The sequence below is a fragment of the Rana temporaria genome, chromosome 5 (assembly GCF_905171775.1).
Source record: "Rana temporaria chromosome 5, aRanTem1.1, whole genome shotgun sequence".
Lineage (NCBI taxonomy): Eukaryota > Metazoa > Chordata > Amphibia > Anura > Ranidae > Rana > Rana temporaria.
Genome location: NC_053493.1, coordinates 375,526,894 through 375,546,670, shown reverse-complemented (window position 1 = coordinate 375,546,670; position 19,777 = coordinate 375,526,894). Strand labels below are relative to the sequence as shown.

General features: G+C 42.0%; 1 protein-coding gene across 1 annotated transcript in view; it reads right to left on the bottom strand.

Moving 5' to 3' along the window:
- EMC2 (ER membrane protein complex subunit 2) overlaps positions 1–19,777 on the bottom strand; it is a 127,690-nt gene that overhangs the window by 57,558 nt on the left and 50,355 nt on the right. Inside the window, exons 5-6 of the mRNA XM_040354853.1 lie at positions 12,536–12,621; positions 7,803–7,860 (exon numbers count right to left, since the gene is read on the bottom strand). Of these exons, the coding sequence (XP_040210787.1) occupies positions 7,803–7,860; positions 12,536–12,621 (144 nt within the window). The remainder of the gene's footprint in view (positions 1–7,802; positions 7,861–12,535; positions 12,622–19,777) is intronic.

Below are 19,777 nucleotides of genomic sequence, written 5' to 3'. Positions count from 1 at the left end.
ACCACTTCCATAATGTGCGAATTCCAGCACTTCTCTCCTACATGTAAAATTCATAATTTTTTTGCTAGAAAATTAGTCATTGCAACTTTTTATGTCACGCGGTATTTGTGCAGTCATTTTTGAAGCGTGATTTTTTTTAAAAAACAATATTTTCATGAATTTAAAAAAAAAACAGTAAAGTTACCCAATTTTTTTTATAGAATGTGACAGATAATGTTACGCTGAGTAAATAAATACCCAGCATCTCATGCTTACAAATTGTGCACACTTGTGGAATGGCGCCAAACTTTGGTACTAAAAAATGTCCATAGGCAACATTTGAATTTTATTTTATTTTTTACAGGTTACCAGTTTCAGAGGAGGTCTAGTGCTAGAATTATTGCTTTCACTCTAACGTTCGTGGCGATAGCTCACATGTGTAGTTTGAGCGTTGTTTACATACGCGGACGTGACCTACGTATGTGTATACTTCTGTGTGTGAGCATGCAGTGACAGGGGCATTTTACATTTATTTTTTATTATTGCTCATTTTACTTAATTTTTTTTACACGTTGCCTTTAAAAAAATAATTGATCACTTTTATTTCTATTACAAGGAATGGAAACATCCCTTGTAAAAGGAATAGGGCATGACAAGTCATCTATATGGAGAGATGTGGGGTCAAGAAGACCCCCACATCTCTCCTTCTGGCTGGAAAGGCTGAGACCAAAAAAAAAAAACAATCTCAGGCTTTCCAGCCGAGTCTCCGGCCTTGTTTACTTCCACCGGCCAGTATATGACATCATAATATCACGCCCGGGCCTCAGAGTCAGACCCCTGTAAAAATGATCAAGTGGCTGAACAGCCGCTATGTTTGTTCTTACGGTGCAGGGATTCGTCAGCTGAAAAAAGTATCTGAATGATGGCTGTAACTGCAGGCATCATTCAGATATCCCCACTGAAAGCTCAGGATGTCATATGATGTTCTGTGGTATGGAAGTGGTTAAAGTGTAATTCCCCTTTTGTTGGAAAAAAGCAATCCCCACTGGGTAAAATATGTACACTGCAAGGATTTGTAACAAACTTTGTATCATATTCCTACATTTTCTAAGAAAGCAGTTTGTTCCCATCTGTCCTTTCATACCGATTCCTGAACGGGAGGGTATGTGTACATTATAATCACTTGGTGCACTTTAAAGGGGTTGTAAAGGTTCGTTTTTATTTTCGAAACTAGCTGAATACCCGGCGTTGCCCGGTCTTCCCATCTTAACCTTTTGGGGAGGAAAATCATAGTAATATAAATATACCCATCTTTTATATAAGGGTGTAGGTAAGGGTTAATTAAACTGTCATATATTTTTATTTGGCATATAAGTAATATGTGTACCAGGTATTATTGAAATATCTCCAGGCGTACAGAAGTTATGTGGGAACATACATTTCCCATTGATTTGCATGGGACTTTAAACAAAAACCCTGACCCTCACAAATGGGGGTAGTTAAGGGATAAATTAACTATCCTAAAGTTTAAGTGGACATATAAGTAACATGTGACCAAGTGTTATCGAAATATCTACAGCCGTTTGGAAGTTATGAATTAACATGTATTTCCCATAGAGTTGAATGGGACTTTAAAGGAAAACCCCGACCATGGCAAATGGGGGTGGGTAAGGGTTAAACCACCTATCCTATGTTTGTTGCTGACATATAAGTAACATGTGTGCCAAGTTTCCTGTTAATATCTTTAGCCGTTTGGACGTGATGCTGGAACATACATACATACACACACACACACACGTTGAGTTTTATATATATATATATATATATATATATATATATATATATATATATATATAGATAGGTTCCTTTAAGCTAGTGCATTGTTGGTTCACTTACCTTTTCCTTCGATTTCCCTTCTAAATGTTTTTTTTCTTTGTCTGAATTTCTCACTTCCTGTTTCTCCTCAGTAAACTTGACACCATCATCCGAGCGTGGTGGTTAGTCAGCCATAACAGCTTACTGAGGAGAAACCGGAAGTGAGAAATTCAGAAGAAAACAAAGAAAAAAATAATTTAGAAGGGAAATCGAAGGAAAAGGTAAGTGAACCAACAATGCACGAGCTTAAAGGAACCTATTTAGAAAATACAAAAAGAACCTTTACAACCCCTTTAAGTGTTTTAATTAGAAAAGCTTTAGTGTCTGCATCCCTTAACCACTTGAGACCCGCGCTATTGACAAAAGACATCAACAGCGTGGCTCTCAGGTGCCAACTGGACGTCTTTGGACGTCATTTAAAGTGCATTACCCGCGCGCGCCTCTGGGGGGCGCACAGTGGGTAAACACTGTCCCGGCACATCGCTGGGAAGCCGATGCGTGTACCTGGCGGCCGCGATGTCCGCCGGGTACACGCGATCGTCGGTTACACAGCAGGTCGTGGAGCTCTGTGTGTAAACACAGAGCTCCACGTGCTGTCAGAGGAGAGGAGACCGATCTGTGTCACAGCATCGGTCACAGCATCGGTCACCTCCCCCAGTCACCCCCCTCCCCCCACACAGTTAGCACACACCCAGGATACACACTTAACCCCTTCCTCACCCCCTAGTGTTAACCCCTTCACTGCCAGTCACATTTATACAGTAATTAGTGCATTTTTATAGCACTGTTCGCTGTATAAATGTGAATGGTCCCAAATTTGTGTCAAAAGTGTCCGATACGTCCGTCGCAATATCGCAGTCCCAATAAAAATCGCAGATCGCCGCCATTACTAGTAAAATTTTTTTTTAAAAAATCATAATTCTGTCCCCTATTTTGTAGGCGCTATAACTTTTGCGCAAACCAGTCGCTTATTGCGTTTTCTTTTTTTTTTTACAAAAATACGTCGAAAAATACGTATCGGCCTTAACTTTTTTTTAAATTGGGATATTTATTATAGCAACAAGTAAAAAATATATATATTTTTTTTAAATTGTCGCTCTTTTTTGTTTATAGCGCAAAAAATAAAAACCGCAGAGGTGATCAAATACCACCAAAATAAAGCTCTATTTGTGGGGAAAAAAGGACGTCAATTTTGTTTGGGAGCCACGTCGCACGACCGCGCAATTGTCAGTTAAAGCGACGCAGTGCCGGAAGCTGAAATTTCGCCTGGGAACGAAGGGGGTTTATGTGCCCAGTAAGCAAGTGGTTAATTAGAAAAGCTTTAGTGTCTGCATCCCTTAATAAGCATTTACATGACTTAATAAGCCCCTTCTACAGTGACTGCTCTCTGGCCGGTATGATCCGAACTCACCTGAGCGCATCATTACAAGCAAGTATAACAAGTTTGCAATTTTAAAAGATAAAAAAATAAAAAATAAAATTACAAACGCTTTAGGAAAACGTCACGCAGTACAACGCCAAATGGGCTGAAAAAAAAAAAAGATTTTGGGAACACATACTTTATCGAAAGTTCATCTTCAAACTGAGTCGTGAGTAATATAAAATTATATTAAGCATTTATGCAAAAAAAAAAAAAAGAGAAAAAGGAGGGAAATGTGAGGCTGGTTTGTATGGAAAAATAATACAGCTAGTGTTGACATTAGTGTGATTTCTAATTTGAAATGGCTAAATTGCTGCCAAAGAGCATAATTACTATGTATTTACAAGTTCCGTCGTTGCCAGTATCCCCTATGGAACGGTTGATGAATATTCAGCACACTGTCTTGCACTTGCGATGGGACAACACAGTGGCATAGCAAGAAACAATCTCTTCATTCCCAAACTAGCCAAAACATATATTTCCCTTCAAACTTATATATGTCAATCTAAGTTAACAAGAAGGAAATATGTTAAGCTAAAGAAATAATTAGTCTTTTTTTTCTTGAAAATCACGTTTGCGGTCTCATTTGCTGCTAATGCTTATTAATCTAAACAAACTATCGGGTGTGTAAGTGGATCATTCCAAACAGGACTGTAATTTATTGCCTGTTGAAGTATGAAGGTAAAATGGATGAAAGTTAGTACAGGAAGCCTTTAAAGCTAAATTGATGGTCTATGACTTCATAATAACTGTACTGAATAATATGAACAAATTAAAGTGGATGTAAAGATGAAAAAAAAAATATTTATTAATTAAGGCTTGCACATTGTACAGTATAGGATTTCATGTCATCTGTGCCCAGTCTTGCCACGAAAAGTTATTCCAGCTCTGAGCAATCTTCTTATCTTTTTTCAGGGACACACAGAGAAATAGGAGTCTGTTCTTCCCCCTTGCTGTGACAGACAGATTTCCTCATCTTATGCAAGAGCCTGAGAGGTATTCTGTGTACTTCCCATCCCCCCTCCTTTGCTCTTCAGCTCTCCCAGGATTGGCTGCTCCACACCTCAGCATGATTGGGCATGCTGAAGTCATGTGGTGACTTTTCTGGGTTTTGACCAGATGTTAGTGATCATAGCAGAAGTTCAGTGTAAGAAATACACAAGAGAAAATGCATGTTGACAAGGAGAGTGCCCAAATGTTTATTGGTATAAAATATTATACTGTAGAATCTTAGAACCAACTTGATTGTTTACAAGGTGGCCTTATGAGTAAGCATGTTATAGTGACAGTAAACTATATCCTTCTTTGCCAAAAAATAATCAATACACATCCACTACTGTATGGGCCTGTGATCTATTTTCCATGAAATAGTTTATCTGCCTCTTACAATGTTCTCCCAACCTCACCTACGCACATTTTCATTATATTGGAACAAGCAACGCCCGTTGGTTGTGGTCTTGTGCAGTGTTGTATGTACACTACACATTGCAAAGTTCCTAGTCCATCTCAGGAGTGAGCAAAGGAGGGTGGCTACACTCTTTCATGCAGTGGAACCATGGAGAAGACATGTAGCCACTTTCTAACAAAAAGTAAGATCACAGCAAAAAAAATAAAAAATGAGGGTTTGGAGTAGGTGCTTTTTTGTGTTTGAAATACAAATCTGAACAGAATTTTTTTTTGTTCCTTTCAAAACCAGAGTTTGCTTAACCGCTTAAGGACCGCCCACAGCATATATACACGTCGGCAAAATGGCACAGACAGACATTATCACGTTCCTGTACGTGGCCCTTTAAATGCCTGCCGTGTGGTCGCGACCGCCCTGCTGCTTTTGCAACCATGCCGCCTTCCCTGTGAGCCTGACCGCGGGTCCCGCGGACTCGATCGCCGTGGGGATAACCGCGATCGTCTCACGGAGGTATAGAGTGGGAAGATGCTTGTGTAAACAACCATCTCCTTGCTCTGCCTAGTGAGACACTCTCTGACCACTGATCATGTGGTCAGAGAGCCCATCCCCCCTACAGTTAAACACAATGCAGGGAACACTTAATCCCTACAGCACCACCTAGTGGTTAACCCCTTCACTGCCAGTGTCAGTGGTGAGCCGTTGGTATTACAAGTTATTACCACCAGATGTGTGAGCTGGCGGTGGCCGTTGGTATTACAAGTTAAGCATTACAAGTTAAACAGCAATTCTAATGTAATTTTTCACTATTTTTCACTGCCATCTTCTTCCCTCTAATTAGAACACTATATATATTTTTTATTCTAACACCCTAGAGAATAAAATGGCGATCAATGCAATACTTTCTGTCACGCCGTATTTGCGCAGCGGTCTTACAAGCGCACTTTTTGGGGAAAAAATTACACTTTTTTTAATTAAAAAATAAGACAACAGTAACGTTATCGCCACTTTTTTTAATATTATGAAAGATAATGTTACGCCGAGTAAATTCATACCCAACATGTCACTCTTCAAAATTGCGTCCGCTCGTGGAATGCCGACAAACTTTTACCCTTTAAAATCTTCATAGGCGACATTTAAAAAAAATCTACAGGTTGCATGTTTTGAGTTACAGAGGAGGTCTAGAGCTAGAATTATTGCTCTCGCTCTACCAATCGCGGCGATACCTCACATTGGTGTGGTTTGAACACCGTTTACATATGCGGGCGCTGCTCACGTATGTGTTCGCTTCTGCGCGCAAGCTTGTCGGGACGGGGCGCGTTTTCTGGCTCCTAACTTTTTTAGCTGGCTCCTAGATTCCAAGCAAATTTGTCAAACCCTGATTTAATGTAAGCTTGAGCTATTGAGGACCATAAACGTGCTTTTCTTAAAAGCAGTTAAGATTAGTGAAATGTGTGTAATAGAAATCAGAGTTCTACCTGCTGGTTGTAAATAAGTCATTAACCACTTAAGCCCCGGACCATTTTGTTGCTAAATGCCCAGGCCAGGTTTTGCGATTCGGCACTGCGTCGCTTTAACAGACAATTGCACGGTCGTGCGACGTGGCTCCCAAACAAAATTGGCGGTATTTGATCACCTCTGCAGTTTTTATTTTTTGCGCTATAAACAAAAATAGAGCGACAATTTTGAAAAAAAATGCAATATTTTTTACTTTTTGCTATAATAAATATCCCCCAAAAACATATATTAAAAAAAAAATGTCCTCAGTTTAGGCCGATACGTATTCTACCTATTTTTGGTAAAAAATCTCAATAAGCGTTTATCGATTGGTTTGCGCAAAATTTATAGCGTTTACAAAATAGGGGATAGTTTTTTTGCATTTTTATTAATTATTTTTTTTTTACTACTATTGGCGGCGATCAGCGATTTTTTTCGTGACTGCGACATTATGGCGGACACTTCGGACAATTTTGACACATTTTTGGGACCATTGTCATTTTCACAGCAAAAAATGCATTTAAATTGCATTGTTTACTGTGAAAATGACAGTTGCAGTTTGGGAGTTAACCACAAGGGGGCGCTGTAGGAGTTAGGGTTCACCTAGTGTGTGTTTACAACTGTAGGGGGGGTGTGGCTGTAGGACTGACGTCATCGATCGTGTCTCCCTATAAAGGGGATCACTTGATCGATGCGCCGCCACAGTGAAGCACGGGGAAGCCGTGTTTACATACGGCTCTCCCCGTTCTTCAGCCCTGGGGAGCGATCGTGACGGGGCGGCTATAAACGAATAGCCGCGCCGTCGTCCCGGGAATCTGCCCGCCGCACGCAGCGGAGGGGGTCCCGATCGGACCCCCGACCCGCTAGAAGGCGGGGACGTATATATACGCCCATCTGCCTGTACGTTCCATTCTGTGGACGTAAATAGGCGTGCGGCGGGCGTTAAGTGGTTAATAAACGTCCTCTTTTTGTTATTCAATGGTATTCCAGCACAAACCCAAAAGTTAGTTATCCCCAGCAGGCTAAAGATAGAGGCTGCTGCTGCTCTGCGAGAATATCAGTCTGTCTACAGCAGTCTGACACGACCCCAGTCCATTTACAACGACATCTCTCCAAACAGCAACACTTACAAATCGCTGCACGTAATCGCTGCCACACTTGGGCTTAGAGACACTTTAAATGTAACATCTCTACAGCTTAAAAGGTGAAAAGCCAGCAATAAAACAGCTACGTAATAACATGAAAATGCATTTTAATTAAGTCTAATCCTTGCAAATGAGAACATTACAGTGACATGAGCTCCAAACAAACTTCACTTCCAAAGTCCTTTATAAAATGAAGCACTGACAGCATGGGACACATAAGAATTTCACCCTTCGCAAATCGTTCTCAAGTGCCGAACTCTAACATTCGAGAAATAAAGTTGTTACAATATTAATTTGTGTCCTTTCGTGGTATTTAGAGTGCAAGGAAAACATAATGTCCAAGTTAATAAAGAAAATAATTAAAAGAAATACATTTCCCTGTGGGGGAGCGAGAATGATTTGAAGCAATATTTTGTTAGCCAAGAGTTGTGCTCTCAGACGGCTTCTCTCAAATTACCTATTACAGACGCACTATTTGACTTACTGTGTTAGTTGGATCTTCTTGTAATATCCTGTCATATATCTGGAGAGCATCATCATACCTGTTCCAAGGAAGAAAGTGAAAACCGCTTATGGAAAATTACTTCCAGAAAACCTACACACAACTAAACAAACCCAACGAGTCTGCATTAAAAAGGCAAATAAAATGTTACATCTAACCAAAAATGATATTTTGAATCATGCTCTTTAGGAGGTGACTCACCCAATTGCTTTTCTTAAAGTAAAACTGTACTTTGTCCATGAAGGGCGAAGAAATAGCTTTGCTTAAAGGGGTGGTTCACCCTAAAAACTACTTTTTTTATTACACTGGCCCCCCACATTACAATACGATTAAGGCTATTATTATTTTTTTGAAGCTGTACATACCTTTGTACAGCATATTCACCCGTTGCGAGTCCCGCGGGAGTGGCCGTTCCTCACATGTCTGTGATTGACATTTTGACCAAAAACGAGCTCCCCCCGTCGCGCAAGCCGCGTCACGGTTGGCGAAAGGAGCCGAACGGCGAGTCGGCGCTATACTGCGCATGCGCATCGCCGTTCGGCTCCTTTCGCCAATCGTGACGCGGCTTACGGGACGGGGGGGAGCTCGTTTTTGGTCAAAATGTCAATCACAGACATGTGAGGAACGCCCACTCCCGCGGGACTCGCAACGGGTGAATATGCTGTACAAAGGTATGTACAGCTTCAAAAAAATAATAATATCCTTAATCGTATTGTAATGTGGGGGGCCAGTGTAATAAAAAAAAGTAGTTTTTAGGGTGAACCACCCCTTTAAGTATTAAAGCCCCTTTCACACATGCTGTCTGTGTGTCCCGTTTTTCATCCATCTGTTGACGGATGAAAAACGGACATCAATGCATCTCTATGGAAAAACTGACAATCATCCATTTACATCAGTTTACATCTGCAATCGTCGTCATTCATTTTTTTTAAACCGATTAACCACTTAAAGGGTCACTAAAGTAAAAACAATTTCTACATCGTTTACAGGGTATAGAGACATAAAAGTTAACTGATTCCTTTTAACAATGATTACAAATAGATAAAAATCAATCCTATAATGTGCATGCAGGTTAGTTTCACTTTTAAACTGGTTTCATGTTCCTGTGAACTAGAGAGACACACAGAACAAAAACAAACAAATCCAGGGCAGTGTTTTGTTTTTAAAATGAATCTGATTGGTTCTGTTAAGTTTTAGACACACAGTAATGACAGCTTAGACCACCGTGAAAAGCTCCCAGTACCATGGTTATAAGGAAACAGACAACCAGGAAGTGTGGAGATCACAGCAGAATTACAGCAACTTCAAAGCAAGAACGAACAATAAGGACATGAAACCAGGACTGCAGTAAGGTAAAGGAAGCTATTTAGCTAAAAAAAAAATTCCTTTAGTGATCCTTTAAGACCCAGGCCTTTGGGCAGCTAAAGGACCCAGCCAGTTTTTGCGATTCGGCACTGCGTCGCTTTAACTGACAATTGCGCGGTCGTGCGACGTGGCTCCCAAACAGAATTGGTGTCCTTTTTTTCCCACAAATAGAGCTTTCTTTTGGTGGCATTTGATCACCTCTGCGGTTTTTATTTTTTGTGCTATAAACAAAAATAGAGCGACAATTTTGAAAAAAAATGCAATTTTTTTTTTCCTCAGTTTAGGCTGATATGTATTCTTCTACCTATTTTTGGTAAAAAAAAAAAATCGCAATAATTGTTTATCGATTGGTTTGCGCAAAATTTATAGCGTTTACAAAACAGGGGATAGTTTTATTGCATTTTTATAAAATTTTTTTTTTTTTTTTTTACTACTAATGGCGGCGATCAGCGATTTTTTTTGTGACTGCGACATTATGGCGGACACTTCGGACAATTTTGACACATTTTTGGGACCATTGTCATTTTCACAATGCATTGTTTAGTGTGAAAATGACAATTGCAGTTTGGAAATTAACCACAAGGGGGCGCTGAAGGGGTTATGCGTGACCTCATTTGTGTTTCTAACTGTAGGGGGGTGTGGCTGTAGGTGTGACGTCATCGATTGTGTTTCCCTATAAAAGGGAACACACGATCGATGACAGCGCCACAGTGGGGAACGGGGAAGCTGTGTTTACACACAGCTCTCCCCGTTCTTCAGCTCCGTGGACCGATCGCAGGACTCCAGCGGCGATCGGGTCCGCGGGTCCCACGGTCACGGACCTTCGGACCGCGACCCACGGCTGGGCACTTAAAGAGGACGTACCTGTACGTGCTTGTGCCCAGCCGTGCCATTCTGCCGACGTAAATGTGCAGGAGGCGGTCCTTAAGTGGTTAAGGCCTCTTTCACACATATGGACCGTTCGTCTGTTTTTCATCCTTCCATTGTTGGATGAAAAACGGACATCAATGCATTCCTATGGAAAAACGGATGACAACGGATTTTCATCCGCTTCCGTCAACATATTTTTTATTTATTTTTTTAACGGATGAAAGCTCTAGATTTTATCCGTCAAAAGAATGGATCAGACGGAAAATGGATGTTAACTGACAAATGGTCAGTTTTTTATCAGTTTTTGCATTGGTAGTGGATGTAAAAAAAAAGAAAACTGAAGAAAAAACTGATGAAGGGCCCTTTACCACAAACGGATCCCGTGAGGATCTGTACCGTTCTTATCCGCTTGCTCAGTGGGGATCGCTCCGTTGATCCCCGCTGAGCCAGCAGATGACAGGGCGGTCCCCGCACACTGTGCAGGGACCGCCCTGTCAGATCTCCACTTTCCCCTATGGGGGACCGGATGAACACGGACCTTCTGTCCATGTTCACCCAATCCGCTGCGCAGATGGATGGAAAAATAGGATTTTCCTCCGTCTGCAGAATCGGACCATAGCGAGGACCGATGACATCAGGTGTCAGCGGATGTTCATCTGCTGACACCCGCTATCCCATAGGGATACATGCATGTCCGTATTTCATCCAAAAACGGATGGATAAAATACAGACATACTGTCCATACGTGTGAAAGGGCCTGAACTGAACTGATGAAAAACGGATGAACTGAACCGAAGAATTTAACGGTCTGTATGTGTGAAAGGACCCCAAGGCCCCTTTCACACAGGGCGGATCAGTAATGATCCACCGCCGTGTGCTCCGTAAGCTCAGCGGGGATCGCTCCCTAGATCCCGCTGAGCCGGCGGATGACAGGGCGGTCCCCGCACACTGTGCCAGGACCGCCCTGTCTTTTCTCCGCTCTCCCCTATGGGGGGATCGGATGAACATGGACCGTATGTCTGTGTTCGTTCGATCCGCTCTGCAGACGGAAGAAAAAATAATGTTTTCTTCCGTCTGCAAAATCAGATTTTTGTGGAGGCGGACGATTACGGGTGTCAGCGGATGTTTATCCACTGACACCCGCAATCTCATTGGGACCAATACATGTCCCTTTTTAATCCGCAAACGGATGGAAGAAAAAGCGGACATGCGGTCCGCACGTGTGAAAGGGGCCTAAAGCTCAATTTTTCTTCCGCTAAAAAAAAAAATGGATAGGACGAAAAACAGATGTAAAAATTGACAAATGGTCAGTTTTTCATCCGTTTTTGCATGGGTAGTGGATATAAAAATTGAGAAATGGTCAGTTTTTCATTCGTTTTTGCATGGGTAGTGGATGTAAAAATTGACAAATGGTCAGTTTTTCATCCGTTTTTGCATGGGTAGTAGATATAAAAATTGAGAAATGGTCAGTTTTTCATCCGTTTTTGCATGGGTAGTGGATGTAAAAATTGACAAATGGTCAGTTTTTCATCCGTTTTTGCATGGGTAGTGGAAAAAACGGACGAGCACTGATGAAAACATTATTACATTGGGGATACATTTATGGGGTTGAACCTTATGATAGACTTTATGAATTCAGGTTGACTGATTTTTGAGTTGCTTCATGACTATGGCAGACTGTTTGTGATACCTTGCTTTGTTCAAAATCTTTGCAACCAATCCTCTGTAAGGTGAGGTTTTGTCATGCTAGGGGTACTCATGACCATGACTACCCATACTGCAGAGGAGGGAAGAGTTATGCCCCCCCCCCCCCCGTACGGAGAGAGGGAGAAGGAATCGGTCAATGCCGGAAGTTTACCATAGAGAATCCAGCGGGCCAGATGGTCCGCGGACGTCTCTATGATCTTTTGGAGGCCAGGCGTGTCATACCACTGTGAACCTGATCTAAAAGAATTGAAAAAAGTTGATGTGGGGATCAGAACATTGTTATTTTTTGGGCAATGATCCATTGTGACACAACCACAACACGAGAGGGAGGGAGTAGACAAAAAGAATGCGGTTTATGGAGAAAATCTGAGATTTGTTTTCATTTATAAAACTGCAGAAAAGTCAGTAAAAACTATTTTCGTTTTCTGTTAAGGGCCAAATACATTATTTTTACACTCCTGGAACCATAATGGCATTTACTATTGAATGTTAAAAATTATTCATGAATTCTGTTACAACCTAGATTTAATGAAGAGATCCTACACTGACAGCAGTTATTTCTATTTCATATTGCACTGTAAAGCTAGTTTAGTATTAAAATCTATATTAGAAACGTTATGAAAGAAATATTTATGGTATAAATTATCAGACCGCAGATTTCAACAGCATCCAAGTGAATTAACTCCATTGTTGCACTGATTGAAGTATATTGAGAAGACACATCACAATACTAGCAGAAAACATTTGAACATATATGGCATCAATTATTTTACCTTTCCATGGCTTCAAATCTCATGCCAGTTAGTTTCTTCACTCTGTGGCTGCCAGGAAACTGCCGACGTAATTCTTGCAGACAGGACTTCAAACAAAGAGAATAGGCAGACATTAATGTTTAGGAGGAAGTCAGCTTTTGATGTTAAAGTGGTTCTAAACTAAGCAGTTTTACCTTAATGTACCCCCTGCATTACGGTAAAAGGCGTCCCAATAACTGCCCCCCCCCCCCCCCAAACACTTACCCGGCTCCTCTCACTGATCCAGCTCTGTCCCAGCTGCATCACCCCTAAGACCTTCCTAGATTCACAGGAGACTCAGAGCACATGGAGCCCTTAAGCTTCTGCTGCTGTCAAACTCTTGTGATGAGGGAGCGGGGGCGTGGCTTACCAGGCACTGTGTGAGTCCATGGATGCACACAGCCTGGCTCAGGTGCACACCTGCACCTTTAGTACACAACTTGCTGAGGGGGCACCCAAAAAAAAAAAAGAGTGTAGCGCACCAGCGCGGGACTCCAGTAGAGGAGGTAAGAGACTACTCGGTGCAAAATCATTCCATGGACAAGGCAAGTATTACATATTTTTCATTTTAATTTAAAAAAAATAAGCTTTATCATCCCTTTAAATTCTCCTAAAATTCGATAATTTAGTACTGAAAGGTTTGCTGCCAAGACCAATTACATGGCATCTTCTTGTATCTCAAGGAGACTTTATTGGCAAGATATCCCCAACAAAAATCCCACTTCTGTCTGACTACTGCTACCACCGGAAGGGCAAAATGGCACATTACAGATAGATACTCACGATGCAAAATTTAAGAAGAAAACAAGGTAGTCCTTCAACAATACAGTGACACTCTTGTTAAAGTGGTTGTAAACTCACATTTTTTACTTTTACCTACAGGTAAGCCTATAATAAGGCTTACCTGTAGGTATAAAGAATATCTCCTAAACCTGTACGGTTTAGGAGATATTCCCCCCGCAATGCGCCGCTGATTGCAGCGGCGCATGCGCAGCGGGGATCCTCGGCTAAAGGACCGGCAGCCGTCGGACCTTGCTGAATTGAAGTCCCCCGCGCGCATGCGCGGGAGTGACGTCATCACCGATCCAGCCAATCACAGCGCTGGAGCGGCGATACCCGGAAGACGGGTCAAGATGACATCTCGCTCGGTGTGGACCAGGTAAGTTCCTCTCACCTCATTCCGAGGTAAGTATTTCATAATGAGCTAATATGCGGTGCATACTAGCTCATTATGGCTTTTGCCTTTCAGGTGAAAAAAATAAAAAATAAATCGCGGGTTTACAACCGCTTTAAGATTGGCAGCAAAGAATATAGAGAGAGATACTACTGTCAGAAAGAGCTTTTAGCGCTGCCACACTTTGAATTAAAATTGTGCGGTCATGCAACACTGTACCCGTATGATATTTTTATTATTTTTTGGAGACAAAGCTTTCTTTTGGTAGTATTTAACCATCACTGGGTTTATTATTTTTTGCTAAACAAATGAAAAAAACACAGAAAATTTTGAGAAAAAAAACAAAAAACACTTGGGCCCGGATTCTCAAACGAGTTACGCCGGCGTATCTCCAGATATGCCGTCGTAACTCTGAGTCCGAGCCGTGGTATCTATGCGCCTGATTCTTAGAATCAGTTACGCATAGATTTGTATTAGATCCGACCGGCGTAAGTCTCTTACGCCGTCGTATCTTAACTGCATATTTACGCTGGCCGCTAGGGGCGTGTACGCTGATTTACGCCTAGAAATATGTAAATCAGCTCGATATGCGAATTCACAAACGTACGCCCGGCCGACGCAGTACAGATACGCAGTTTACGTTAGGCTTTTCCCAGCGTAAAGTTACCCCTGCTATATGAGGCGTAGATGCGGCGTACCAATGTTAAGTATGGACGTCGTTCCCGCGTCGAATTTAGAAAATTTTACGTCGTTTGCGTAAGTCGTTCGCGAATATGGCTGGGCGTCATTTACGTTCACGTCGAAAGCATTGGCTTCTTGCGGGTTAATTTGGAGCATGCGCACTGGGATACTTTCACGGACGGCACATGCCCTGTTCGTAAAAAGAGTCATTTACGTGGGGTCACATAAAATTTACATAACACACGCCCATAATCTACCACATTTGAATTAGGCGGGCTTACGCCGGCCTATTTACGCTACGCCGCCGCAACTTTCGTTTGAGAATACACATGCCTGTAAAAGTTTCGGAGGCGTAACGTAAATAGGATACGATACGCCCGCACAAAGATACGCCATTCTACGTGAATCCGGGCCTTGGGCTCCAATAGGTTGCACGGATAGGCGATGAGGCTTTTGAGAGCCGATTACGACAGTTATTGTGAAATTATCCGAAGGGACAAAAGATTTTTGTGTAATTGGTATAGTGTGATCAAGACCACGCATTCTCGGAAACGAAAGAATACATTAAAATAAGTTTACATCGCTTCCAAAGTTGAATCCTGTCTTGTGAGAATATTTTAATGTTAGTACGCTAAAAAACAAAATAGATTAACAATCATTTGTCCAATAATCTTATAGTGTGTGCTAGGGATTACTCTCTGTGTGGAGGTATTCTCTTTACAATGGTATCCCCACATGTTGAGTCAAATCTGCAATACTCACACCCCCTGCTCACTGAGGAGTTCCAAGCTTTTACCAAGAAGTGCGTCTGACTGCCGGAGATGCCTCCACATAAACAGCAATGTACTGTGGATGGGTGGCCCGTGCAGGCAAAGCGACTTACCCATACATTGCTGCCTGTTTCCGGGTTTAGGGCATGCACATGTGCACACCCCCAGCTGACACCCGCTGTGAATGTACATTGGGGGAGTCTGTCAGCAAGTTCCAGTCAATGATTCATGGCTGGGACCTGTTGATCGACTGTGTACATTCACAGCCCAGAGCCATGTGTTACCAATCAACACAGGGCTCTGTACAGAAAAAGTTCTTACAACCACTGCTGTACTCTGAACTCCATTCTCAAACCATTTGGTGAGATATGAAATTGCTTTGCCTATTAGATTATATAGAAGTTTTCTGTGCAACTGTGCTGGGGTCAGTTTAACCACTTGAGCTCCAGAAGGTTTTACACTGTTCATGACCAGGTCATTTGTTGCTACTTTTCGCTACTTTAAATGGTATTAGCGTGGTCATGCTACGTGAACCCAAATTAAATATATATACATTTTTTCCCCCCCAGAAATGGAGCTTTCTTTTGGTTGAATTTGATCACCAGTGTTTTTTCTTGCGATATATAAATTAAACAAGTAAAAAAAAAAAAAAATCTGCAGTAAAACATATCCAATAATTGAAAAAATAAAGATTCCAATAAGTGTATATTAATTGGTTTGCGTGAAAGTTATAGTGTTTACAAACTATGGTGTGTGTGTGTGTATATATTATACACACACACACACATTATATATTTTTTTTTTATCAAAAGACATGTAGCCGAATATATATATATATATATATATTATATATAATCTGCTACATGTCTTTTGATAATAAATAAAACAATATATATATGAACATAATATATCTCTGTGTGTGTGTGTGTATAATATATATATATATATTATACACACACACAGATATATTATGTTCATATATATATATTGTTTTATTTTTTATCAAAAGACATGTAGCAGATTTAATATATATATATATATATATATATATATAAAGTCTTATGGGCGTGTCTGGGCAGGGACAGCATTTATGATTTTTTGCCCGCCCCCTGTACCTGGAAGCCATCATCTTCAACTAGACAAAGGAAGATGGGAATCATGGACGCTTTTCCTGACCATAACAATTCAAAAGCTCCCATTTTTATCGTTGGCATTAATCCTTATTCTGCGTTGTTCAGAGAACAACGCATACCCGGATTATACTAAAGATCCTGTGGATGGGAGATTGTCTGCAGGGGCACGCCATGGTCCCTGAATGTGTTGATCAGGCACACAGGGGTGACATGAGCGTACATCAGCTTATAACCGATAATGTCTTTGCAGAGTGAACACATCCCACCCAGACAAACGTTCTGTACAATGCACAGGGGCCCTTTCGCTGGCAGACATATCCCCACTCTGCAAACACCTCTCTCCAACCTCAGAAAGTTTTCCACTACCAGACGGGACTCAACCAGCGTCAGTCTGCCCCAGTCAGCTCTTTAGATTTCCCGCGTCGAAATTCAAATTTCGACGCGGGAACGAAGGCCATACTTAACATGGCAAGTCTATCTATACGCCGCAAAATACCAGCTTTAACTATACGCCGGAAAAAGCCGACTACAGACGACGTTAGAAAATGCGACGGCCGCGCGTACGTTCGTGGATCGTCGTAAATCGCTAATTTGCATACCCGACGCGGAAAACAACGCAAACTCCACCCAGCGGGAAGCCGAAGTATTGCATCTAAGATCCGAAAGCAATTTCATATCTCACCAAATGGTTTGAAAATGGAGTTCAGCGTACAGCAGTGGTTGTAAGAACTTTTTATTTACACATGTCTGTCACAATCACACTGTGCTTCTGCATTTCTCATTCCTTACAAAAGTTGACAGTCCCCCGGAGAGGCTAGAAATTGCTGAAAACTTTCAGGGTTTCCAGCGACTTGAAACATTTGAACATTTTTTTTTTTCAAGCTAAACAGTTCTATGACATTTTTGGACACAGAACAGAAAAACTTTGCTCACGATGATGAAAAAAAGAAAATGATAAATATGCACAACATAACCACGCAAATTTAAACAAATATTCTGAAGCATATGCAGATGTACAAGAGAGCGGTGCTGAGAACATGTGGAAGAAAGCGAAGCACTTCCACAATATCTCAGCTGCAGTGCCGGTCGAATATGGAACGCACCATGTGTCAGAATATGGTCAGGTTGGCAACACTTTAAAAAATAAACAAGGTTCAAAAAGACTCTGATCTGTAGCAATGGCAGACCCGTAAGTCATTCTTTCAGCAGAAAAATAAATTGTCAGTACATGAAACATATACAGGAATAAAATTATTTATGCCAGAGATCTCAGACAGCCTGCGACAATCTGGGGAGGCAGTGAATTCTCCAAATGTCCCTACCAGAGAATATTTCACAGTTGTGGTGCCAGATAAGCTATTATTAGGTAAACAAAAAAAATATATAATCAATAGGATTTAAGGGCCAGATTCACATAGAATCGCGGCGGCGTAACGTATCCTAGATACGTTACACCGCCGCAATTTTTCATCGCAAGTGCCTGATTCACCAAGCACTTGCGATGAAAACTACGCCGGCGGCCTCTGGCGCAAGGCGGGCCAATTCAAATGGGTGTGTGCCATTTAAATTAGGCGCGCTCCCGCGCCGGACCTACTGTGCATGCTCCGTTTCTTAACTCCCGCCGTGCTTTGCGCGCCGTGACGTCATTTTTTTGAACGGCGACGCGCGTAGCGTATATCCGTATTCCCGGACGGCTTACGCAAACGACGTTACATTTTGAATTTCGACGTGGGAACGACGGCCATACTTTAGACAGCAATACACTTGCTGACTAAAGTTAGGGCACCAAAAAAAAACGACTAACTTTGAGACGGGAAACTAGACTAGCGGCGACGTAGGGCGAATGCGAAAAACCGTCGTGGATCCGCCGTAACTCCTAATTTGCATACCCGACGCTGGTTTACGACGCAAACTCCCCCCAGCGGCGGCCTCGGTATTGCATCCTAAGATCCGACCGTGTAAAACAATTACACCTGTCGGATCTTATGGATATCTATGCGTAACTGATTCTATGAATCAGTCGCATAGATAGAAACAGAGATACGACGGCGTATCAGGAGAAACGCCGTTGTATCTCATTTGTGAATCTGGCCCTAAGAGTCCTGACTAGGTGCAGGAATGATATACTCATCCTAAACTGACAGGAGCAAGATTAATGGGTGAGGGAAAAGCACAGAGGCGCCACTCTAAGTGCAGTAAAGTATATGAGTTTTAATGAGCAAACTGAGCATACATACTCACAAGAGTAGATTTAAAACAGGCATGTCAGACGAATGTTGTCAGAACGTCCCGGAAGGGAATCCTTCCGTGGACTATAAACTGGTGAAGTGGAACGTGTTGTACCGTGTTCGTCGACGCTTCCCGGACCTCGAGAACTTAGGGAGTAGGGTGGATGACGACACTTCTGGGTTGACAGTGGACCAATAGGCGACACATTTGCGGATAATGCGCTCCTTCTTCAGGCTTCTATGTTTTAGGCATTTTTCAGTTTGCCGGTCCTACACTGAGGCTGGTGCAAACTCTTTTCTATGCAAGAATAATGGAGTTTGCTTTACATTTTTTGTCGAGATGTTTGATAACTCCATGAGCCATCCTAGAATGTCTTTATTAAAGCGGATCTCCACCCTCAATTCCACTGCAGCTCCATATTCATCCTGCTCCTAAACAATGATGAATCGGCTATTGTAATTAAATTTGGTATTCGTCTACCTTATTAATCAGGCAGGCTTCCGGTCTGCCCCCCCTCGGGTTTTCAACGGGTTTTCTCCTGTTTCCTGTGCCGTGCTGTGTCTGCTGGGAGCCTGTCTGTGTTCTAATATTCGGCTCACATCGCGCGACTTACAACGGGGCGGGAATTTTGGTTCATACGCCTGCCGTTGCGATGACAACAGACGCTCACACCGCCAGTCAAGATAGCCAGTGTGCATGAGCGAGGTTCGAGCGGTGGATGCTGGGACAGCATCCACCGCAACTAGGAAGTGCCTGCCTATGGGAATCGAACGCCCATAGCTAAGATGGCAACGAAAAAGGAAAAGACAGAATATAACTATTTATTGGGGACAACATTACAGCGGAGCCGCGGGGGGACACCGGAAACGTGAGTTTAGCACAGCAGTGCTATTACACATTTAAAAAGACCATTTAAAAAAAAAAGATTTTCCGTGGGAGATCCGCTTTAACTCTATTCATGAGACAATCAATTCAAATGGCTCTAAATTTAAAACATGAAGGGTTATGCATCTACCTTCATGTGTTTGGATGATGGAAAAAAAAAAAAAAGATAAGAAATCCCTTCCTAGGCATAACCCCTTCCAGTAAAGACTTCAGTTTTTATAGCAAGCCAAGAACCACACAGGACACAGAGTATCTTCATATCCATTACACACCAAAACAGGTTAGACCATCATGCAGCAGCGAGCAAATCTCACCGCCCAAAGAAAGCATCCTCAGTGCCTTTAACATTCAT